The following is a 24,037-nucleotide window of genomic DNA, read 5'->3' on the forward strand; positions in this document are numbered from 1 at the left end:
GATGTTTAACTTTAAGGAGAAATACAGGCTGCCTTCTTGCTCAGTCAAGGTCACCCAGATGGTCTCAGTTTTTGAGCCCTTGGTAAATAATAATCTCCATGTCTGATATTCTCTCATGAAAGGAACAATGAAAAGAAAAGCCATAAATATCTTGTTAAACAAAAACGAACCAACTTCATTAATATTCTATCTCTCTTATCTTACATTTTCATTCTGATATGGCAAAATGGACAGGCTTGTCCACTTTAACTCTTTCTCTGATGCAGGAAAATAAGCATAAAGTTGGAATACAAAACACAGTTCAAAAGATACTTGAAACTTTTGTACCCTGAGTATAAAGTAAACAAAGGGAGGGGTGAGTGCAGTGATGGAAGGCTGTTTCTATTTGGCAGATTCTGTCTGCTTCATGTGTTGGAGGAAGCAGCAGCCCTCAGAGCTCTGGCTGCCAGGTGGGTAGAAATAGGCTGCTGTCGCCCCGGAGTGTTGGCTCCCACGCTGTGCATCAGGATTGCATAAGAGAACGCAGCAATGCTCTCCAAGGCAATACCCGTGATGCTCTGCAAGTGCCCCACAACCTTCAGAAATAGAGACAGATTTTTTGTTACTAAATCATCTCAACATGTTTTAGTGCACAAATTGCTTGGGCTGGTCTCTCAAGCCAAATATAAATTTTTTTGTTTCTCTGTATTTACAGAGAAGATTAAATCCAGACCCCAGTGTTTGCCAATAGCCAAACTACACTAGGATACATTTGCCCTGATGGTGTTAGTGTGGAAAGTTTCTACTAGACATTTCACTGGGCTGGAGATAAGTTTTGTGAAAGGTGAGAGGGATATTTGGGAGAATATATTTATTAGACTTTAACATGTTAGCAGATTATCATCATAAAGAGAAATGAGCAAGCTGAACTTGGACCTCCATTTCTAATTTCGTAAGAGGAAAACTAGAGAACACTTTTCAGTCCTAACCTAGTTTTTCCTCTCCCAAATCCTGCTCAATCTTCTCAATCCTGGGTCTTGGCACTTACCTTTTATAGTCTTCTGTTTTCCTTTAACTAATGGGAGAATGCTTTCTATTAAATGAATTCTGACCATGCTGGTCCTGCTCAGTGATGCATACCTGGCTCCAACACACATGGTTTTGGATGAAGGCACTTGCTGCAATGATTCCTACTGCCAATAGCATGAAGTCTTCCTTCACTGAAACAAACTTTTCCCTGAGTGATTAAAACCATTATTAATTTTGGAGCTGAAATTTGATCTTCCAAATCTTAGGGTCATGGAACTTCAATTGTTGATGTTGGTCATCGTGGATTTTTTAGACATGGAAGGAAATGGTCAAGTAATAGTTAATTGACCTTCTCCCAGCCTCCCCCAAATCAACTGGGATTTAAACATGAGCCTCCTGTCTGGTTTATAGGCCTTTTGTTGTTCCTTCTGTCTCCCTAACAAATGTAGTTGTGAGGCTTTTTACTATTCTGACTTTACAGTAATCAAACACTTTTGTCCAAGTTGCAACCTTGTGACTGGCTTTTATTCCCCAAGTGACTATAAAAGCAGTCAGGTAATCTCCAATTATAAACAGCTATAAAGAAAGAACTAGGAAATAATTACTTGAAGTCATTTAAATTTAAAAGTGAAAACATTAAGAGTTTTGCTGATTGGGCTCAGTCATCTGCATCCAGGCAACATACCGGACGTTAATTTGAACCAGATAACCTGTGCAGGTTATCTGTGGATTGGATGCCTCGCTAGGTAAATTCCATTCCCCAAGTTCTCATGCTACATTCTGGACTCTGTTTCTGGAAGGAGCCTGTGCTAAAGGGATTGCCTTACCCTTGTAGCTGACTGGGTGTGGAGTTCTCAATTGAAGCCCTCAGCAGGCTCTCATATATGGGTTCATGCAGAAGATAGACTAGGTCGAGCAGGGTTAGGCAGGTTGCATGCAGCTGCGTGGCTGGGACCAAACAGCCATTGTATCCTAGATGGAGTATGGGCATGGTAAAGAGCATTATTCGGGTCTTTTCTGATCATAATCATGGATCATAAAACTGTTGAGCTGCTAAGGTGCTTCCTGGTTGCTTTGCTTTACTGTAAGAAACCTCTTCAGCTGGAGGTCCATTTTAAAGGACAAAGGGAAAGGAAGAAAAATCGCCATATGCAATTAGAGTATATTTGTTTGTTCCCCTCTTATCTCATGCCTCTCTATAAAATCAACTCCTTGGTCCTGTAGTAAGAGTACCTCATGAGTCCAAACAGAAGCCAGGTGCTGAGACCTAAGTTTCTTTTCCTGACAAGTACCAGAGAGAGCACTTCCTTCAATCAGCCCAAGCTTCCTGCTGTTCCTCATTGGTGGGTTCTGTCCACTGCCCCCAACCCCTTGGGTACATTCTTATTGCCTTCTCTGGAAGACTCCAATGCACAGTCCCTGGAACACTTAATAAATTACCTAGAACCTCCAGGAGCATCTCCACATATGCCAGGGGAGTAGGCAGGTTGATTTGGAAGTTCAGGGACTTCAAAATATCAAGCTCTGACTCCAGCAGTTCTTCTTTAGTGTATAGATATCCTAGAGCCTGGAGGAAATTCAGGACTGTAATGTTGCTGATTATCTGGGCAAGGAAAAACAGTGAGGGAGAGGAGAGGGTGTCAGAGTAAAGATACATCTTGGCATAGTGTACAAAACCCTTCACAATCCAGCCCATGCCTTCATCTTGCCTTTTCCCTTGGTAATTCCCTCTTACACTCAATGCTTGTCATATAGAACTTGAGCTCTCAAACCCACCAAGCTCCCCAGGCCTCTCCAATGCTGTTTCCTGTATCTGGACCTCCTTTCCTCCCGCTTCTCTCTTCCTGCTTTTCTTAACTCCTCTCCCTCTTCCCTTAGGATCCACCCATCTTCCACACCCCTTCCCCCTTTGAGAAGTCATTTTCTCTAAATACACTTCCTTGACTCTCCAAGGTTAATGAGGTACATTCATAGCCCTCTGTATTGACACTAATCAGAACACTTCCCCACATTATTTGCTTATGTGTCTTCTCTCATTGGATAAGTTCCTTGAGAGCACAGACAATATTTTTACTGTTGCAGCCATGGCACCTAGTGCAGCATCTGGCCATAGAAGACAATAAATATTTGTTGAATGAATGATACTTTATTATATACACATTGGGTAGTGTGGAAAATTTTTTATCCTTTTTAAACGTAATAGTTTACCTTTAATGCTGATATGTTGGCAGTTCAGACATTTTATGTAAACTGTCCTTGAGTCCAAGGGGAGAAAAGGTGACCTGTATGAACAATGGCCTCTGTCCAGTAATTATACCTTGGGAACACAACTTCAGGCTATTTAATAACTGCCTCTATGTGACTGTGTGTGTGTGTGTGTGTGTGTGTGTGTGTGTGTGTGTGTGTGTGTGTGTGTGTGTGGTATGCTTAGGAAGCATAATTAAACTCTGGAATTTCCACATGAGTAGTATCACCTAGCCTAGGAGTATGTTTCTCACAGTCACCTTTGAATGAGCCCGTTTCTTTCTAACACTCAGGTGCCCATGAGCAACCCCAGCTCCTTACTTTGTAGTGGAAAGAAAGTTTGCTTGCCAGCTGAACACATGACACAAGACGCAGGATAAATTTGTTGAAAAGCTGCTCTTTCAGAGCCCTCCAGTTCCGAGGCACTGTCTTATCCCTTAGCTGGATTGTGGCCTGCCTGCAGATATTCTCTGCCTGCTTAACCATAAACCTAAAAAGAAAGGAAGGGGAAAGTAAACCATCCACACTCACTGAAACTAAAGGGTGTTTCTGCTTCAAATTATGCTACATCTTATCCTCGCCAATACCAATCGTCGGCTAAGAAATTTACATTTGCACTAGAGGGTGCAAAACCAGGTCTCATGGTAAGGGGCAACTCGTACTATTTTGGGTGTGTGTTTTTTTTTATTTAAGATTTGGATGTATTGGTCATTCTGAGAGGTACCACTACAAAGGCCTTATGCTCAGGGCTTTACCTTTCTAGGATTTCTACAGCCTGGTAGCTCACGGATTTCTCCAGACACCATTGTTCACACAGGAGAAAAACAAACTCTGCCAAAACAGAAAAGAAGAGCCTAATTCACAAGGTGCAACCAAAACCACTCTGTGAACTCTTGGCGTTGTGTAAAAGCCATGATGAGGCCAAGGGAAGGGGGTCGGGAGGTGAGAAAGATGAGACTGAAACAACCCAAGCTGAGATTAGTTCCGTTTGCTGCCAATAGGCAGTCAGAGGCATGAAAAGGAGGCTGACTGCGTGCCAAAGACAAGGGCTTACCAAGCCCCCTCAGTGACCCTGGAGCCTTCCTGTGGGTCTCCGCTGATGAAAGGCTCAGCCAGCTACACGCAAACATACCAGCTGGTCTAATTGGCCTCTGCACCATGCTGGGAACCCCCAGCTTCAAGGGTGAGTCTTGGATGGATAAAAATTCCAACCCTTATATTCTGTTTGCAGTGGAATGTTGACAGGAACAGAAAGGTCCCTCCTGGAGCTACAATATTCTTTATAATACTGTTTGTTTAGTAACCACCCTCTGGAGAACTCCCATCGCTTTACAAACACGTTTCACCTTACAGCTGGACACCAACTCTCCACCACCAGTTTGTTGGGTAAATCTGTGGTGGCTGAGCCCCTCCCAGGAGCAAGTTTGTTATGGTGGCGGCATAGCTTGTTTTGAAGAAACATCCTCCAAATCAGGGAACAGAGCCCAATTTGGGAGGTGGGGGAGTCACTGGGAAGGTGGGAAGGGCAAGATACCTTGGCAAGATTTAAGGCTGCCTGTTTCTCTTTGAAAGAACCGCCCCAGATAGAATTTTATTTAGTTTGCAATATCGTTAGAGGGCGGACACAGGGTAAATGTTAGTTCTCAATCCAGAAAGCTGCAGAACTGGGAACTTTTGGCACTGATCAGTAAAGAAGTACATACAATCAAATTACCATATGTCTTCAGAGAAAATTTGACTTTCTTGGGGGGGGAAAAAAACAACTATAAAAGTCAAGGTAGCGCAAGATAACTTAACAATCTACTCAACACACGACAGACATAGGTGTGTGTACACAACCTTATCGTCACAGAGGCTAAAGCTCTGCTACCAGTGTCCAATGAAGAGAATTCGTTTAAGCAATTAAGCAAAATGCTCTAGAATAATTGTGTGTGATCAGCCGATCCTATTATTTAATGGAGGTGAGGTTGTGTGTGTGTGTGTGTGTGTGTGTGTGTGTGTGTGTGTGTAGCTGGTTTGGTTTGGTTTGGTTTTGGTCTGAGTTATCTGGGCAATTGTCTCTATTTTCCATTTTAATCTGCCAAGGAAACTGGGCCCGGGTTAGGTGACCGGGTGAGGGTGACACCCGCCCGAGCTGCCGGCCCCGCCTCCCGCCCTGACAGACACGCGATCGACTCTTCGCTGAAAACCCGCCCCTTCGGTCCTCTCCGCCGCGGGCTTCCTCTCACTTCCTGAAAGCCTGGTTCCACCTGCCGTTCCCCCTCGTCCTTCAGGCCCTCAGTTCCGCCGTCCGGTTCTCCTGTTCCCAACTTGCCGAAACGGTGGTCTCCAAGGCCAGCGAGCGCGTCCACGTGGTCAGGCGTCGTGGCCCCTTCGCCGCCTCCTTCCCGCGGTTCATCTCCTTCCGGCAGCGCCCGGCTCCCGGAGGCCTCTGGGCTCCCAACCCCCTGTCACTTCCTTCGCGGCTCTTCTCCGTCCTCCAGTCTCCTGCACACAACACGCTTCCCAAGGGGCCGTCCTCGACCTTCTCCTTTCCCCCTCGAGGGGCTCACCCCCGGCCGCTGCCGTCCCGTCATGGCGGCAACTCCCAAGCCTGGACCTCCAGTCTGACTTCTCGCGCCTTGCAGACAGCCGGCCGGGAACCTTCCTCCGGGCTTCACGAGCACCGGAGTCAAAACCAGAGTCATTCTCTGTCCCGGACAAAAGCCGCCGTCCTCCGTTTTGCGGTGTGGCCTGCAGCCCCAGTCTCTCCTTCGCCTCCTCAGGTCCTGAGCACACCGACCCGGGACCTGCCTTTCACCGCCGGGAGGTGTCACCCACCGTCCCTGTCGCTCCCTCGGCCCGGTCACCTCCCATCCGTCCTCCCGCCACGGCCCAGAGACCCTTCCTAAGGCCGAGGTTCCTGTCCGTCGCACCCCATTAGCACCCCGCCCCCGCCTTCTCCTCTCCTCCCGGGATACGCTCCCGCCTCGGCTCACGGCCCCACGTGGACTGTCTCCAAACCGCCCTCTGGTCCTGGTTTCCACGCCTTCTCCGCGTGCCCTGGCCAACCCGGGCCACGCTGTGCCCACGCTGACCCCGCGCGCCCACCTCCACGGCTTCGCTCACCGGACCCCTTCCCCGTCTTTGCCGACGACACGTCGCCTTCCCTTCGAGGCCTAAAGGCCATGGTGACGCCTTTACTTGCTCCTGCCCCGCTCAGCCCTCACCCGTGTTAGTCCCCCCAGAAGCTTGTTTTTTTATCTAGAAGGTCACTTATTTAACCGCACTTGTACCTAAGCATTTGCAGGTTTGTCCTACCATTCTCCAAGGATTACATTCATGGTTTGAAAGCAGGGACTAGGTTTCATCTTTCTACCCCAGCAGCACGGATACTAAATATACATTTGGAAATCAAGGGTAGGGTGCTGGTGTGTCCTGTTCATCACTATTTCCCCAGCACCTGGCATACAGCACTTCTTTGAATTAAGGAACTACACTGAATCTCAGAATTGGTGCCTCAGAGACAGGTGCCCCCGTCCCCCCTCAACCCAGCTCCCGGCGGCCCAGCGTCCACACCCACGATGCGGGTCTCCCGGAAGCTGCCCATCCAGCCCGCCGACTCCTGCACCGCTTGCTCGTTCTGCCGGGCCAGGTGGAGAAGAGCGTCCTCGATGGTCTCGGTGGCGGCAGCTCCAAACTGAAACTCGCTCACAGAGGCCAATCTTGGCCTCCCACGTCCGTCCATTTTCAGAAGCCTTCGTGGACACCCCGACGGCTCACTGGACCCATACACCGATCTCCTTGGCGTCACCCCAGAGCCTTCTGCCACACTCTGGGTTCGTTCCCCTCTTCTGTGTGCTTGTCCTCGCCTCAAGGCTGAGGAAACCTCAATTCCCACCACAGCCTCGAGCCCTCCACCGCCTTTTCCCGCCACAACGGCCGTGGACCCCTCAGCCAATCAGAAAGCACGTCCGTTTCACGTCTCCCCCGCCCTTTCCCTCAGACCGAGAGCCGCGCTCAGTTGGTGAAAGAAAACGCGGACTACAGCTCCCAGCGTCCCCTGCGGAAGCGAAGGGCTGCTATTCCCAGCAAGCTCCGCGCCCCCGGACTGCGAAGGGCGGAGCGGCAATATGGCGCCGCCGGGAGCTGGTGACCGTATGGATGCGAAGAGTGGAGAGGCCCCTCTGGCCCAGCGCATTGACCCGACTCGGGAGAAGCTGACTCCTGCGCAGCTACAATTCATGCGGCAGGTGCAGCTCGCCCAGTGGCAGAAGACTCTGCCACAGCGGCGGACCCGGAACATCGTGACCGGCCTGAGCATCGGGGCCCTGGTGTTAGCTATTTGTATCCGCCTGGACTGTAGACTCAGGGGGACCGCATGTGGGGACAAGACAAGGGGAACAGTGACGTGTCGAGGGCAGTATGGGGGTGGTAGAAAGAGCCTGATCTGGGAAAGTCTAACCGCGGAGCCAAGCGTTTAATGTACCTTACTCTGTCACTTTAAGGTTCTATTTTAATATAATTCATTAAGGATAACAGGTCCGCCCTAGCTAGTTTTGCTCAGTGGACAGAGCGTAGGCCTGGGGACAAGAGTCCCGGGTTCAATTCCAGTCAAGGGCACATGCCTGGATTGCGGGTCCTATCCCAGTAGGGGGCGTGCAGGAGACAACCAGTCAGTGATTCTCATCATTAATGTTTGTCTTTCTCCCTCTCTGAAAAAAAAATTAAAAAGTAAATAACGGGTCAGCCCACCGGCATAGCTCAGTGGTTTAGTGTTGACCTATAAACCAGGAGGTCAGGGCACATGCCCAGGTTGTGGGCTAGATCCCCAGTGGGGGGCGTGCAGGAAGCAGCCAATCAGTGATTCTCTCTCTGGATGTTTCTCCCTTTCCTTTCCTCTTTGGAAAAAAAAAAAAAAAGAATGGGTCAGGGCTTGGAAGAACAGAGGGCTACAGAATTAGGAGGATGAGAGATTAAGAAGTGGTGGAAGCAAAGCTAGGAAAAGGGAATGTGCATGTTCCAAATGGTTTCCCTAACCAGCCTCCCCAGATGGTTACACCTTCTACTCAGTGTCCCAGGAGCGGTTCCTAGATGAGCTGGAGGATGAGGTCAAAGCTGCTCGAGCCCGAGCTGCCGAAAGGGCGTCAGGCTCCTGATCCAGTTGGGCATGGCACGTCTCTAACCTGCTGGAGCCCCTTCACTTGATGGATGATGCCCCATGACCTGTAGAAGCTGAAGCCTGCTCACAGCATTGCTGGCCACCTTACTCACCTTGGACAATGATCAGCCCAAGAAGCCGGGGATTTACACAGTTGGCCATCATCAAAGAAACATTGCCCACCTCACACTCACTGTTTGTGGTAGCTGAGCCCTTCTTATCGTTTGTTTTGTTTGGGGGTTTTTTGCAAGTTATCTAACTTTGGCTTTTCCCAAATTTTCTGACTTTGTGGTTTATCCCCTTCACTTCCCAGGGGCCGGGAGGAAGGAGGACAAGAGGTGGGCTGTTATGGGAGTGGGCATGGCAGCTCTGTGCAGTGTTGGAGCCTGTAGGAAAGATGGGGTCAGGTTGAGAATAATAAACTGAGTCATCTCTCTTGGAGTCAGGTGAGTGTGTTGGGGCTGACACTTCATGCTGGAAAGCTCCACGGGCAGTAGCTGCAGCATAGTGGCATTGCCCCAGGGAGCTGTAAATGTTTAACTAGAATTACTTTTTCCGTGAGATCTTTCCACCTGATTTAAGGGAGAGCTCATGGTGGGTCACTGGGCTGTTTGAGACTGAACCACATCTTGGGGGAAGAAAGGTCACTCTGTCCTTCACCCTACAACACCCTCCAACGTTATTGCCTTTCCCACCCTAGAGAGAAAGGTAAATGAAGGATAAGGGACAGCTTTCATTTTTTTTTTTTTAACTTCCATTGGGGCCGGCCTGCCTGTGCAGGCCGAAAGGTGGGATCGAGATGGTGAGGTGGATCACTGACTTTGCAGTTTCCTCATGAACTGCTGGCAGGAAGCCAGAAGGCTGGGCAGCTTCTAGCCCTGCCTCCTATTGTGAGAGGAGATTCCCTTCTAAGTCCTCCCCTTCCCAACCCCATAAGCCTTTGCCCCGAGTTCCCAAGGCCTGACAGATACAAATTTGGAGTCTGAGTTTCCAGCATTTTTATTGGCTGTTAATTCCGGTGTCCACTTGCCCAGCTGGGAGTGTGCCCTGTGAAAGCATCTGCGTTTGGGTGGGATTGCTTAGTGGTTGGCTCTTGGCTAGGGAGGTAGCAGGCTGCAGAATTTATACTTTCTACACACAGCAAATAGTTCTCACATGCTTGGCTTTTCCCTATAATGGAACAGCACTCTCCATGCCCCTTTGTCCTTCTACTCCCTCAGTGCTGAGGTCTTCCTTGCAGAGTTGTACTGATTAGCAGATTCTGAGAGCACAAGCTCCATGGTGGGTCCTGGTGTAGGGGAGACGCATGGCTTCTATTCTGAATTCACTGGAGGGAAAAGAAAAAGCACTGAAGAAACCTCCAGGGTGGGCGGAGAGTGAAGCTACAGCCAGATACCGTTCCCTGGACTCTCCCTCCCTTGGGCCCGCCCTCACCATCCTGCCAACATCCCCGGCGAATGTCACCCCCTTGCTTGCCCGCTGCTCCTGGGAGCCGGTGCTGCTGCCACTCAGGGAGTTCCTTCGTATGATGCCTGGGTGTAGGATGGGGAGGGAGAGCACTAAGTGAGGGAAGGGGCCACGGGGAGAAGGGGGCTAGTCCCCCCAAACCAAGGGCAGACCCCCAGGGCCTGAAAGAAAGCTGCATCACTAGGGAAGAGGACTGGGAAGATGGAACCTGGCAACTGCAGTCTCACCAGGGCCTGGGGGCTCGGAACGCTGCAGGCTGTTGCGTCGGGAGGTGGGGAAGCTACCCTTGGAGAGGCGGCGCTGGCGGCTGGACAGCATAGCAGCAGGGGCCACAATACCCGGTGGGGGCTGCTTCCCAAGCCTGCTGTACAAGTCCTCAATTTCCTTTTTCTGTAGTGTCTGTAGGGCCTCCACCTCTGACAAGTGCCTGAGGATGCACCAGGAGCATGAGGGAGCTAGCCACACATTTTGCTCTCCCAAGTCCACTTCTTGTCCTCCATCCTCCCCAGACTCACTTCTGCCGAAGACTCTGCAGCTCAGCCCAGAATTCCTCATCCTCCCCACTGCTCTCTGATTCCTCACTGCTCAGACACAGGCTGCTATAGGAGTAGTTTATCCACACTGGGCTGGGATGGCTCAGGAGTGGGGAGCTGTCCCCCACTTGGGATTCCTTCCCACTGTCCCTTTCCTCCTCCACTCCAGCTCCCAAGCCCTCGGCTGCACGGTCACTCTCGGCCAGAGCCTCCCTGGCCTCTGGCTCGTCTCCAGCACTATCCTCTGTGTCTGAGCTTTCTGAGGTCAGCTGAGGGGTTGGAGGCTTCAGGGAATCAGAGAGAGTTGGGGATGTTGGTTGCAGGGAAAGAGGCTCAGCTGGTTCTTTGGATGAAGTCACTTGGAAACGCCCAACAAGCTGGGGCTTTCCCTCTGTGGAGAGACAGGAAGGAGTCATGGAAGGAGGGAGAGAAATCAGTGGCGGAATATAAAATGGACTGAGGATAACGGGCAGGGGAAGATCAATGGTCAGAGGCCTCACCTTCAGAGATGGGTGCCAGTCTGGCTTCACCCAGGAGTGGCCGAGCAGGATTTGGGGAGGCCTACAAAGTGTGGTCCATGAGGAGAGAAATTCTCCAGAATTGAGCCCCCTTAAACATCCCCCCTGGTTTCCTACTCACCTCACTCTCCAACTCAGCTGTCAAAGGTGAAGGCCTCTCCTGGCCACAGGGATCAAGGGGAGAGGGAGAGGGTAGGCTTGATAAGGGACCAGGAGGAGCTGGAGGAGACTGGGAAAGGAGCCCTGGCGAGGGGGACAGTAGGGACTGGGCTACAGTCATCACAGCCAGTGAGAAGGCACTAGCCAGAGAGAGAAGAGGGGCTGCTGTGGTGGAGGGGAGAGGGGAGGAGGAGGAGGAGCATGGAGGAAAGGAATGAGGCACAAGAGTGGCCTGGGAACAACTGGGAGAGAAGGCAGGTGGAGAACTGGGGAGGAGAGAACTCTGTGGAAACTGACAGGCTGGGATTGGAAACTGGGATGCACTGGGGGAGAATGGAAGTGGAGAGCTGGGGGGGTGTGGAGAGAGATTTGAAACCTGGGGAGAAACTGGAGAAAATGGGGAGGGGCTGGGATGATATGGGGGAGAAGTGATGGGGAAGATGGGACTTGGGAAAACAGGGGTTCCAGGAGAAAATGGGTTTCCAGGAGACAAAGGGGCTCCAGAAGAAGATGGGGAAGTGGAGAAGGCTGCCCAGCTGCTATGCTCCAGGGAGGTACCACTCTGGAACTCTGCTAGGGAGGAGAGTGTGTTGAGATTCCAATCCTCCATTCCCTGCGCCTTCCCCAGGAGCAACCCAAGGTTTGGGTAGAGTAGGGACAGAACTCAGTACATACCACTGGATGGGTTGGGGAGGGGGCCTGGGAGAATAGGCAATGGTGCAGGCTCCTCCTGAGGGAGAGAAGGGGGCCCACAGTCACAGTGGGGAAGAGTCTAGTCTTGGTTGCAGACGAGGGTTCTTAAGCCAGGACTCATGGACCTCTAGGAGTCCATAGATGGATTTCAGGAATTCAGAAATGTATTTGCTTAAATATTTAGAAGTAAAGGGCATGATGTCTACAACTTAAGTGATTCAGAAAAAAATATATACACGCACATATAGAGGGGAAAAGAAAAAGCTAATGTGGCAAAAACAATGAGCAAATCTAGGCTAAGAGTATCTTGTTCTTTGTACAATTCTTGCAACTTCTTTCTGTAAGTCTGAAATTATTTTAAAATAATAAGTTAAAAGAAAAGTATGCATTGAACACATTTTTCTAGAACAAGGCTTTCACTGGAGGCCAAAAGCCACTGTTTTAGGTTTCCAGAAATGAAGAGAAGTTAGATCCAAGGCCACTAGTGAGGCAGAGAGCAATGAAGCCTTGAGCAGAGAATCAGTTTCCCCTGGAGGTGTCCAAGGAGTCTGACCTGAGGGCCCAGGGGATCTTCAGCAGCCTCCACAGGGCCAGTATCTCTCTTCAACAGGGTCTCCACTCGATGAATAATCTCCCGAATCCTGCTCAAGAATCCAGCTCGCTCCGAAGGCAGAATGAACTCATTATATACCTGGCAAAGGTCAGCAGGAAGGGGAGGGAGGGTTCAGTTATCCCACTCATCTCTCTCCCCCTGCCCTAATCTGTAAAAGCCAGCCTTTCACCCTACCACTTCTGCCAACCACCAACCTAAAGCAAGTATTTAATAAATATCTACTGTGTGTCAAGCACTGTGTGACGTTAGCTACTATCCTCCCAGTGGTTCTCAACCTTCCTAATGCCGCGACCCTTTAATACAGTTCCTCATGTTGTGGTGACCCCCAACCATAAAATTATTTTCGTTCCTAATTCATAACTGTAATTTTGCTACTGTTATGAATCGTAATATAAATATCTGATATGCAGGAGGTATTTTCAGGGGTCGCGACCCACAGGTTGAGAACCGCTTAAGCTATAGAGGAAAATAGCTAACATTCATAGGATGCATGTATATACCAGAGACTTTATATATCTTATCACATTTAACACCAACAACAGCTTTCTGGGATCTTTATTAACACCCCCATTACAGAGTTAAGATAACCAATGCTCAAAGAGATTAAGTTCAGTCTGCCCAAATTCACTGGATTTGTACCAGATCTGCCCAAACCCAAAACCTGAGTTCTTTCCACTGTTGCCTCCCATGCTTTTGGACACAACTCCTACTCACATAGGACTTATAAAGTATCCCACACATGCGTGCGCACACATGTGCGCGGGCACACAAGTAAAAATAAGGCAATAAATGGTAAATATATCATTCAATTCCAAAAACGCTTAGTGAGCACATACTATATGTCAGGCATTGTGCTAGGTACTGTGAGGATACAGAGAAGCATAAAACAAGGTCCTGGTCCTGAAGAAGGCCAAAATCTAATGGGAGAGACACATATACAGAACTCAATATATTATAAGTCAGCCCGTGGTATGTGAGACATATATGATCAAGGGATAGATAAAAATGCTATTTCAGGTGGGGAAAAGGGAGAGTTGTTTAATGGGTACAGAGTTTCAGATTTTCAAGATGAAACAGTTCTGGAGATCTGTTTCGAAACAATGTGAATACACTTCACACTCATGAACTGTATACTTAAAAAGGGTTAAGAGGACAAACTTTATGTTATGTGTTTTTTAACCACAATTTTTTAAAATGCTACTCCAAAGAGAGAGAGCAGGTCACTCTACCCCAAGAGGAGCTGGGGGAGTTGGGATGGCATCACAGAGCTGAACCTTGAAGGATGAATAAAAAAGCCCTTTACTGAAGACCTACCATGTGTAGATACTTCTCCTACTGAAGTATATATACTTCTCCTATATTATATCATATTATATCATTTCCCTTCTCATATGTATTATATCACATTTCATAGAACATTTTTGCAAAATAGGTGTTATCACCTTCATTTTATTGATGAGCAACTGAAGTTCAGAAAGGTTATGAAACTTGCCCAAGTTTTTAGTAAATTACAGTGAAACTTGAACTCGGTCCTGTGTGAAATCCCACCCTGTCCTCTGTTCCATGCTGCTTACCAGGAAGAGAGGGGCAGTGTAGGCAGAGAGAACAGCATGCTTCAGCTCTGAGGCATGAAGCGCCATGGCACATTCACAAAATAGTGAGACGTAAGCACAGCTGACAGTGCTGTGGATTTTAAAGACCATGTTCCAGAATATCGGATTTAATCTCAAGAGAATTCTGCTGCAGAGAAGTAGAGGATGGCCTGGTAAGGAGAGAAGAGAGAGCAATGGGTGCTGGGTGCAGGGGGTGTGGTCTCCGTGGCAGTGTGGATCTGAGTGGACTTGAAAGCCCAGAAGAGAAGTTTCTCAGGCAAGAGATGAGAGACCCCTGAGCAGATGGAGGCAAAAGCAGGAAAGCAGCCAGCCTCTTCAGAGGACTATTTAGAAACCAGAGTGACTGGAGGAAAGATCCTGGAAGGGTCAAGTAGCTTGATGGGAGGTGGTAAGCTTGCATGTCAAGTGAATGACATGATAGAGGATAAGCTTTTTAGGAGAGAGTGCCGGAAGCCTGACATTTCTCCCATTTCCTTTCCTCTTTCACCCCAGAGGCTGACAGCCACCAACCACCCTTACTCCACCGAAACTGGTTTCCCACAAAGACCTTCTCCTGACAAATGCCAGTGTGATCTTGCCTTAGACTTCACCCTATGCCACCTCCTTGAAACTCCTCACTCAGTTTTTACTAATCTTTCTGGGCTCCTCCTACTCCTCAGGTTCCATCACGGTGTCTTTTGATGACCTATCCTCTTTCCCATTCTAGAACTGGGGGTATCCATGGAGACACACTTTCAGATCTTCTATGCCTCTGGTTTTGCAGGCCCATCTCCATTCACTCGGTTCTATACTGACGACTCCTGAATCCACCTCTCTCTCTAGCCCTGCCTGACCCATATCCTGCTTCTATGGAGAATCTTATGTTGCCTGTCCGTTATTCAATTCATCATGACCCCTAAAAAAGCCCACTTTCATTTCCAACTTACCCTCTCCTTTGATGGTCTACTCCCAATAGTCCCTCCAAGCTACAAGTCACCCTTGATATCCCCTCTCCCATATCAACTCAGCAAATATTTATTCAGCATCTACTATGTGTATTGTACTATGTCAATAAATTACTGTATTACAGAGTCATTTATTTTCCTGAAACCCCTCCTCTCTCCCATATAATCTATTCTTTCCAGTCCACACCTGGCTCCTTGTATCCATCTGCCAACTGGATTCCTTACCCCCAACCTGCTCCCATGTCCCATGGCAGATGGGTCTTCTTAAAACCTATTCTCACCATGTTACACTCTGTCTAACTCTCAGAACCACCTGTAATCCAGGCCCACTCTATATGCCCAATCTCACTTTCAGAAGGGCTACTGGAACCCTTAATTCTAGTGTCTCCTCAAGAAGCCCTCCCAATGCCATATTCTAAGTCACTATCTATTTCTATGCCTTTGCTTATGCTGTACCCCAACTAGACATGCCTTTTCCACCCTTCACTGCTATTCTTACGCATCTGTCAGAGCTTGCACAAGTCCTACTTCTTCCCCTTCCTGCCCACAGCCCATCCTTTACTTACAGCCACAGTATCACATGTCTGGCATGTACTTCACTGTAGCTCTTGGGTAGACTCTATGTGAGTCTCAAATTGCTCCAGCTGAGGATCCAAACCTCACTAGATAAACAAATCTCTCCCAAAACAAGATGTCTTCAGTGACACTATGCTGAGTGCCATCAAGTGCTTTAAAAACACTTTTGCTGTTGGAGGGGAGGGAAGGGGAGGTCAGCACCAGGGAAAATCAGGAGGAAGACTGTTGTCCCAGACCCAAAGCTCAGTCCTCATCTTGCTCCCCCTCACCATGGCAGCTGCAATCTCTTCTGGGCTGTCCCCATCCAGATCGAATCGGAAGGTCACCATCTTGCTGTTGTGTGTCTGTAGCTGGCACTCAACGACTCTGTCATTCTGGTCTGAGACCTTCAGATTTAAATCAGCAGAAAGGAGGTCAAGGCCTCTGTCCGTATCACAGATGCCCACCCCACTCCAACCAAGTGCTGTGGCTGGATTGGAATTGAAGAGAAGCAGACCTTGCTCCCAAAATCTGGTATTAGAAACTGGCTGCCAGTTGGGTACCAGTCACACACTGCTACTCTCCTTTTCTGGCTAACCTCCCCCATCTTCCTGAAAGTTCCCTCCTGGCCCTGAAGGTTGTTCCCCATCTCCTACGCCTTCCTTACACTAGTGACCCGAAGCCGGGATCGGGGTCTTCGCCGGAGATTTCTCCCTAGCGGTCTCCTCATCCGTCCCATCCCTTCACCCATGTCGCTAAGGCCTGATGCTGCATCGGAGGCATAGCTACAAAGGGAAGGAGACAGAAGGCATGTCAGAGTGGACGCTGGGACCCCAGAGCTCCATATGTCTCACCCTAGCACCCCAACTCATACCAAAACTTACCTATCTCCAGGGGAAAAGTCACTGCCAGGGCCAGTACGGGGAATAGATAGGGCAAAAGTCTGAAATAGGATATGGGTTATTGAGATCAGAGAAAGATCACTGTTGGGATCCAGGGAGATGGTTTCAAGGATGTTGAGGTACTAGGGAGACGGAATTAAGGATGATGAGGACAAGAGTAATATTTCCAGGGCCATGGGGTGAGGTTATAGGGTTGGATTTCACAAGGAGGGAAATAGGTCATAGGCTTGGAATGGTTGGGAGCCCCCCAAGTGACCCCCTCTCACCGAGGGCAGGCAGAGATGGGACTCAGCGGGGCTGGATGGCACCCCCATAGGGGGCTGAAGGGCAGGGTCTGAGGCATCCAGGAAGCCGGAGGAGCTGAGGTAGCCATCAGTCTCGCAATCAGCTGGTGGGGGAGGGGATCAGAAAAGGGGAAATAAAGGAGAGTGGTGGCAGAGGAGGGGGCTTGCCTGACAAGGAGGGGCCTGGAGTTGTCCAGAAGGAGCTCCAGGTCTAGATGTGGAAGGCAGGGTAAGTGACAGTGCTGCTGGGTTGAACTTCTGGGTGGGAGCCAGAGGCCAAGGGTCTGGGACCTAGGTCCTAAGATCAGAGGTGACTTACAGGTGGTAGATGAGTAGCTGGCATGGCGGAAGAGGAATGGCTGGTGTTGGTCCGCCTCTGGCTCCTCAGGCTCAGCAGGGAAGGAACTGGGGAGACCAGGAGTCATGGGGATGGTTGCTGGCGGGGGTTCTGGCTCAGGGGTGAGGGCCTCCAGCTCCCTAGCTTTGCGCAGCTTCTCACGCTTTCGCTGGATAGCAGCCACCCGTTCACGTACTGCACGGGCCACTGGCTGGTAATCAGCTTCACAGACTAAGCCCAGGGCCACCTGGAATAGGAAGGGTGAGGAACACAGTTTGGGACCCCCCTCAAAGATCCATCAGAACACTTTCTTGTGACCTCCAGGATATGGGAATAAGGGGAACCAACATTCATTGATTACTGACTACATCTATTAACAGGCAGCTCCTTATATTATCAAGGTTAAGTCCTCCTAATAACCTCCTGAGATAGGTCTTATCAACCCCATTTTTAGAAACAAGTGACCAGTTCATGGTTATACAGTCAGTCAGTTGCCCTTGTTGGGGGGGAGTTACTGGCACTATTTGGAGACTTGCCAGGCCGGCTGGCTCAGTGGCTGAGCATCAACCTAAAATCATTCACAGTTCGATTCCCATTCAGGGCACATGCCCAGTCAGGGGCGTGCAGGAGGCAGATGATCAATGATTCTCTCTCATCATTGATGTTTCTCGCTCGCTCGCTCCCTTCCTCTCTGAAATCAATAAAAACATTTTTTAAAAATATTTGGAAACTTTATAGTTGTCATAACTGGGGGGTCGGGGGAAGGTGCTACTGGCATCCAGTAAGTAAAAGCCAGGGATTCTTCTCAACATCCTACAATGCACGAGACAGTCCCTAAAACAAGATGTCAGTAGTGTCAAGGTCAAGAACTCCTATAAGTAATGGGTCAGGATTTGAGCTCAGGTCAGTGCTATGAAGACCTGTTCTTATGCCACATTTCAAACACTTTCTCGGGTTCCTGACCCAGACCCACATGGATGAACCCCATCCTTTCAACTTCCATTTTTCTATTGAGAATCTTATATTCTCTCCTGTCCCCCTGAGGCCTTCCTAAACCAGCCCCCCAATCTCCTTCCCCCACATCTTCTACCTCCCATGTATACCTCTCCTGGTCTCCCAGTTTCTGTTCATCATCTCTTTTTCATTTCAACAAGCTTTGCTGGGCACATAAAGGAGGTCAGGCAGGGTCTGACTGAAAGGCTGAACAACCTGAGTTTAGATCCAGCTTTGCCACTTACTTGGCACCTTGGACAAGTTATTCAACCTCTCTGAGCTTTCTTTTCCTCATCATTAAATCAGGATATAATCATTCCATGTCAGGGTTGTAACAATGATCAAGTGCATGTGAAAGTGCTCCAAGCTGTGTACACAAGTGGGCTATTAATGAGTGCCTACCATGTGTCAAGCACTGTCAGGGACAGAAAAACCAATACAACACAGTCCCTGCCCTCAAGGAGCTTACGGTCTAGTAGAGGAAAAGAGAGAAATGTACCCTGGTGGAAAACGACCTGTGATCGTGGGTCCTGTCACTGAGGACGTGAAAAGCAGCACTTAATTTTGACTCTAGAGGGATAGGCTTCCTGAAATTGACAATTCTGAGCATGGAGGAAGAAAGAGAAATAAAGAAACCTAAAAACAAGAGATGGGGGAAAATATGGAGCGGGGGGGGGGGGGGGGGAGATACGAAAAAATAGATAAATTGGGCAGAAAAGCATTCCAGAAACACTGAATCAGCAGGAAAGTTGAAGTAAAGTGGGGAGGTTGGAGGACTCAGGGTCTGATCTGGAAAATAAAATCTTCAACACAGGATTGTGTGTGTGTGTGGTGTGTGTGTTAAGGACGGGGCAGGAAGACACTGGCAGGAGATGCCTAGAAGAGTGGTTGGGCCCCTTTCCCACCACCCCAGCTTCCCTCGCATCCCCACTGCAGGGCAGTCTGTCCTCCACTCACCATCTCCTGCGCCACCTCCTCAGCAGCGTCCCGACCCAGCTGGAACAGGAACTCGATGGCCTGATTGTCCCGCGGGCGCCCTCCGCGCCGCGCATCCTCCATGCGCAGCCAGAGCTTGAGGTCAGGCTTCTCACCGTCATCCTCCTCTGCCAGCTCCACGTGCACACCACGCTCCTCGCGAAAGAAGGCGTGAGCCAGTAGGTCCTGGATGGTGAACCTGAGCGGGCGCAGCAACAGTGAGCCGGGCCCCCACCCCCACCCCCACCCCGCCTCCCACCGCCGCAGCCGCCTGCCCCTGCACCCCACCCGACCTTTCATTCTTATCTGTGCGGATGCAGCCTTCAATGATCTCCTTCACCTCGGGCATCTTCACCTTGTAGAAGCTGTTCGGCTTTGTGCCCTGAAGAAGGGGTTACATTAGTCTCAGGCTCTCTACGCCCCAGTTCTGGGTTTGACACGTGCCCCCTCCACACACTCCACCCACACATGCCCAAGAGAGCAACTTGCAGTCGCAAAAGCACAGTGACTGCTGCAGGGAGATTTGATTTCGAATCCCAATCCCCCCATGTATCGATAATGTCACCTTAAACAAGTCTGCCTCAGCCAGCTTTTCATTTGTAAAAGAGCGGGCAGAATATTAGCCCTGCAGCTGGAAGGATCCGATGAGAGATTGGAAATGGAATCCTTTGTAAACTCTGGGGAGTGCTACACACACATCGTTATTCTAAATAGCTTGTACTGAAGGGGGGTGGGGTGTGTGTGTGCATCCACTGTCCTTCAGTGTAAATCAGGGCATCTTTGTGTCCAGCCTGTTTTCATTAAGGGAAAGGGCACTGGCCAGGGGCTGGTTGAGACAGGAAAATGGGAGGGGCCCTGGAATTCCCCCCACCCCTTCTCTCACCGAAGTGACCTTGCGGTAGATTTGCGCAGCATTCTGGCACTCGGAGTAGGGGTACTCAGAGGTAGCCATCTCCAGCATGCACATGCCAAACGCATACACGTCCACGGCCTCATCGTACTTTTCCTCATACATCTCCGGGGCCATGAACTCCGGGGTCCCTGTAGGATTCACAGCAGGCATCGGGCTGCAGAGCCTCCTTTCTGGCTTTGTCGCTCCCCTTGGATGTACACAGGCCAGGCAGCTCTCTGGTTCTGGAGCGCAAGCTGCAACCCTTCCCCACCCCCGGGCAGCTGGAGAGGGGATGCCACAGGTCTCCCCGTTTCCCCCAGGGTGTTCTTACTCTGTGGAGCTTGAAGGACTCAGCTGGGGGAAAGGGAGACCCCAGGCTCTCTTCTGTCGTGGGGCAGGGAGGAATGACAAGGACTCCTGGAGGGACTCACCAATGACACTCTTGGCAAAAGAGGCACGCTTGAGTGTGGCCAGGCCCAGGTCCCCGATCTTGACGGAGCCCGTAGGGCCAGTGATAAAGACGTTGTCACACTTGAGATCTCGGTGCAGGATAGGGGGTACCCGGGAGTGTAGGAAGTGAAGCCCCCGCAGGATTTGGCGGCTCCAGCGCTGAAGGACTCGGGGCTTCATCTCACGGAACCGCCTCAGGTATCTGCGCAGGGCGCACAGCCAGGGTTGTGGTGGGGGAGGGAGCCCTCACTGGGAAGCTCTCCCAGCCCTACTCGCACCACTGTCTATGCATCTTCTGCCAGCATTCTCCTAGCCCAGGTCTGCACAGGGAGCCAGGGAGAAACTGAGCCTGAGCCGGGAGGTGTGGTAAGTAGACATGAGGTTATAGGGCTGAGGCCAAGGTGCTGTGGAAGCACAGGAAGGGATGACTAACTGCTGCTGCAGGGGGAAGGCTCCACAGAAGGAAATAACTGTGTTGCATCTGAAGGATGAGTAGGAGTTCAAGGGTGAAAAGGGGAAGGGATGGAGACTTTCCAGGCAGAGGGGACACTGTGCTCAAAGGCACGGAGACAGCAAGCCCCAAAGCAGGGTGGGAGGAGGTGCTGGGAATTTGGTGTGTCTGGAATTTAGGCTGAAGATGGGGCTGGATCCTAAGGACTGTGAGCAGGTTATGAACTGTGGACTTTATCCTGAGCGCTGTGGGAGACCTTGACGGGTTTTTAAGAATGGGAGTGATAAGGTCAGATTTGCAATGGAGAGAGAACCCCAGACTGCAGGAAGATAGGATAGCTTGGGGAAGAGAGCGGCAGAGTGGACAGGAGAGGGGCAGAGTGGGGGAAGGCCCTTTGAGGGGACTGCAGGTCTCCAGACCAGTGAGGTCAGTGGCTGTGAGGTGGGAGTGTACATGGGGCGGTGAAAGCCAAGTGGGGAGATAGGAGGAAAACCTTGAAGACAGACTGATGGGGGAAGGGGATGCACAGGGTGGTCAGAGAAGAGGCATCTGTGGAGGCGCCCACGCTTTGGCCGTAGTGCTGAGTGGACCTTGCCATTCACCACGGCAGAAACAAAGGAGGGGTGGGTGAGAGATAGTGAGCCTGGTGCTGGGCTGGATGTAGAGTTTGAGGAGCCTGGGAAAAGTTCCAGAAGCAATGGGACCGCCCACCACCAGCCCTCCCACAAACCACTACCACCAGGCCACAGAGCTCACGTCTTGAGCGTGCCGGACGTCATGAGTTCAGTGACCAGCACGATGCAAACCTGGCCCCTCAGCACTGACTTCCATGAGTCATAGAAGCGGACGATGTTGGGGTGCTGTAGCCCCTTGAGCATCTCCACCTCCTCGGAGAATCGCTGCCGCTCTGCTCGAGACAGTTTCCGAGTCTGTGGGGTAGGGGATGGGGGTCAAGGTCAAATCTGGCCCGGGACCCCCACAGAGAGGGGGTGGGGTGGGACACGGGGGCGGGGCTGGGGAGGAAGGGGAAGGGTTGAAGCTTGGAATGGGGCTGGGTCAGGGGGATCCGTGGGAAGTGGAATCGCTGGCCTAACCGGCTGCAGACCCCGAATTCCAGGCCCACCCCCTCAAGCTGCCCCGAGGACACGCCCATCCTGGGCCTGGGGCCGCCCCCTAGACCCCCTGCTGGACACAAGCGACTTTATGCAGCCCAGTCCAGGAACCCTGAGCTCAATAGCGCCTTTGTGGCCGCCCGGGCAGGCCATGGGGCGGGAGGGGGCGCCCAGGGGCTGGCAGCAGGCGGGCAGCAGGCAGGCAGACGGGCAGGCAGAGAACTGGGGCCAGCAAGGGGGTTAGCTCCAGAAACTGCCAACTGCTAGAACCAGACAGGAGGTGGGAGGGCTGCAGAAGGAGGTACAGTGAAAGAAAGTAAGGATCAAGGACCAGGTTCCAGGAGACGGCTCTCTATTCCATGGCTGTCCCATCTCCCTCCACCCCCACCCCACCCCAGTTTGGCCGCCTCTACTAGCCTGGCCTAGAGCCTGGGGCGCGGCACTGGCAGGAGCAAGGGGCAAACCCAGTGCCAGGGCTCCGGGAAGGACCCTTCCCCCAGGCTCTGTTCCCCAGTCTGAATCTGAAGCAGCTGGCCCAAACTTAAAGCCCGTGAGACTCAGCGCCTTTGGGTCTGGGAAGGAGAGCCCAGGTAGGCAAAGGGATGAGGAGAGGACTGGATTCGGGCCAGAGCTGAGCTCCTTGTCTCTCCCTATCCCAACTGTGAAGTCCAGAAGGGGCCTGGGAGGGCCCCATCCTGCCACAACAGCTGAAATCTTCTGGAAGTGGAGAGGACCCTGCCCCACCTTCTGGCATCCATCATCCCAACTTCCTATACAGATGCAGGTAGAGGGAACAGGAGGATCAGGGTCACGCTGAGGGTCTCAGGACTTAGGGGGAGAGAGGGACCACTTCAGCAAAGTAGCGAGGCCAGCCACCTTCTCATACCTCAAATGGCTCTCTACCCAATTTCCCACCTCTCAGGGCTGAGTATGGGGACTTTCAAGTGAAAATATCCAAACCTTCAGGGGAGCCACTTACACCACCTGCCTCAGTTTCTCTTTCTGCAGCCCAGAATCAGCCAGATCCATGGATCATCAGAGCAAGTGGGAGTAGGGGTGTCTGGTCATTTGACTGGAAAAATACATCCCTCCCTTGTGGGTCTCCCAACCCCAAACCTCCAAAGGGTCCCATCCCGAGGTGCCACCTAGCCGCACCTGCAGCTCACACCAGGCCACCTCCACCGTGGTGTCCGTGTCTAGCCCTCGATACACCGTCTTGAACGAACCACGTCCAATCTCAATGTCAAACTTGAGGTATCGGCCGTCCGGGGACGTTGCCACAGCCTGGGTCTCTGTGTCCTCCTTTTCCTCTTGCTCCCGCCGCCGCTCCTGGGCCCCAGCTTCGGGGACCCTTGGCGGTTCCCGGGACCCCGGGCTCCCAGTGGCGCACGTGAGCTCCGGACGCACAGAGTCTGCAGCCTTCACCAGGGCTCCCCCAGTCCACGTGCCCTCGGGGGGCTCTTCGGAGTGAGGTGGTGGGTTCCTTGCGGGGTCGGGACCAGCAGAGTCCGGAGAATTGGGAGGCTCCGGAACGGGTGAGGTTGCCTGGGACCAAGAGCTCAGTAGCCCCAAGTCGACTGAGCTTCGGCGGCTGAGTCGCGAAGAACGCGGCCGGGGCTCAGCTTTCCCGGAGAAGCGACGCGCCCGGCGAGGAAGGGGCCCGAGGCGGGGCGGCCCCGTGGCAGCGAGAGGGGGCGGGGGCCGCAGGGCCAGGTCGGCCTCCGCCTGGGACATGGGGACCGCGGTCTCTGGGGCCGGGGGTGCCAGCATGAAGAAGGGCTGGGCGCCGCAGGGCGGTAAGCCGGACGGCTGGAGAAGAGGCGGCCGCTCAGGAGGACTGGCTGGGTGCGCAGGGCTCGCGCTGAGCTACTGGGGCCCTAGCCCCCGGCTCGCCCGCACCGGAGCCCCACCCCCGGCCCCGCCCCTACCCCCCAGGGCCGCCCCCTCCGAGCTGCCAGCGGTGTGGATTCTGGTGCACAGCCCTTCACCCCAGCCTTCGCCCCGCCCCCCGGCCGATATCCCTCTCCCCCGACCCCTCCCTGCCCCGCGCACCCGCCTTCAGGCTCATTCCTGAGAGCTGGGTGCGAGGCCGTGGGGTGTCCTCCCGCACTCAGAGTGCGCAAACCTGTTTGGTGGGGGGAGGGGGGCATGACG

At 51.7% G+C, this 24,037-nt stretch overlaps 3 protein-coding genes across 5 annotated transcripts; 1 reads left to right on the top strand and 2 right to left on the bottom strand.

Annotated features, from left to right (window-relative positions):
• Nucleotides 1–404: 404 nt before the first annotated feature.
• On the bottom strand, nt 405–7,069 carry CNTD1 (cyclin N-terminal domain containing 1). The gene is made up of 7 exons (XM_036339710.1): nt 6,811–7,069; nt 4,008–4,083; nt 3,574–3,742; nt 2,449–2,611; nt 1,836–1,980; nt 1,120–1,216; nt 405–575 (listed from the first exon to the last, which is right to left on the bottom strand). Exons 1-7 carry the CDS (start codon nt 6,977–6,979, stop codon nt 405–407), a joined length of 990 nt encoding a protein of 329 aa, XP_036195603.1. The 5' UTR covers nt 6,980–7,069.
• Nucleotides 7,070–7,323: 254 nt separating this feature from the next.
• Nucleotides 7,324–8,833, top strand: LOC118671476 (cytochrome c oxidase assembly factor 3 homolog, mitochondrial). Its single transcript, XM_036339708.1, has 2 exons — nt 7,324–7,578; nt 8,284–8,833. The coding sequence occupies exons 1-2, from the start codon at nt 7,365–7,367 to the stop codon at nt 8,388–8,390; spliced, it is 321 nt and encodes a 106-aa protein (XP_036195601.1). The 5' UTR covers nt 7,324–7,364; the 3' UTR covers nt 8,391–8,833.
• Nucleotides 8,834–9,379: 546 nt separating this feature from the next.
• Nucleotides 9,380–23,767, bottom strand: WNK4 (WNK lysine deficient protein kinase 4). 3 transcript variants are annotated; one of them, XM_036339670.1, is made up of 19 exons: nt 23,039–23,766; nt 21,528–21,700; nt 20,302–20,522; nt 19,862–20,019; nt 19,272–19,360; nt 18,961–19,177; nt 16,993–17,257; nt 16,656–16,777; nt 16,372–16,430; nt 16,155–16,272; nt 15,778–15,894; nt 12,316–12,453; nt 11,745–11,799; nt 11,032–11,639; nt 10,893–10,953; nt 10,375–10,783; nt 10,087–10,286; nt 9,827–9,924; nt 9,380–9,719 (listed from the first exon to the last, which is right to left on the bottom strand). In XM_036339670.1, exons 1-19 carry the CDS (start codon nt 23,651–23,653, stop codon nt 9,717–9,719), a joined length of 3,726 nt encoding a protein of 1,241 aa, XP_036195563.1. In that variant the 5' UTR covers nt 23,654–23,766; the 3' UTR covers nt 9,380–9,716. The 3 variants fall into 3 exon arrangements, with proteins under 3 accessions (XP_036195563.1, XP_036195562.1, XP_036195564.1); XM_036339669.1 differs by having other exon boundaries at nt 11,032–11,642; XM_036339671.1 differs by lacking the exon at nt 9,827–9,924 and having other exon boundaries at nt 11,032–11,642; nt 23,039–23,767.
• Between the last annotated feature and the right edge of the window lie 270 nt (nt 23,768–24,037).

Source organism: Myotis myotis, unplaced genomic scaffold, assembly GCF_014108235.1.
Source record: "Myotis myotis isolate mMyoMyo1 unplaced genomic scaffold, mMyoMyo1.p scaffold_m19_p_17, whole genome shotgun sequence".
NCBI lineage: Eukaryota > Metazoa > Chordata > Mammalia > Chiroptera > Vespertilionidae > Myotis > Myotis myotis.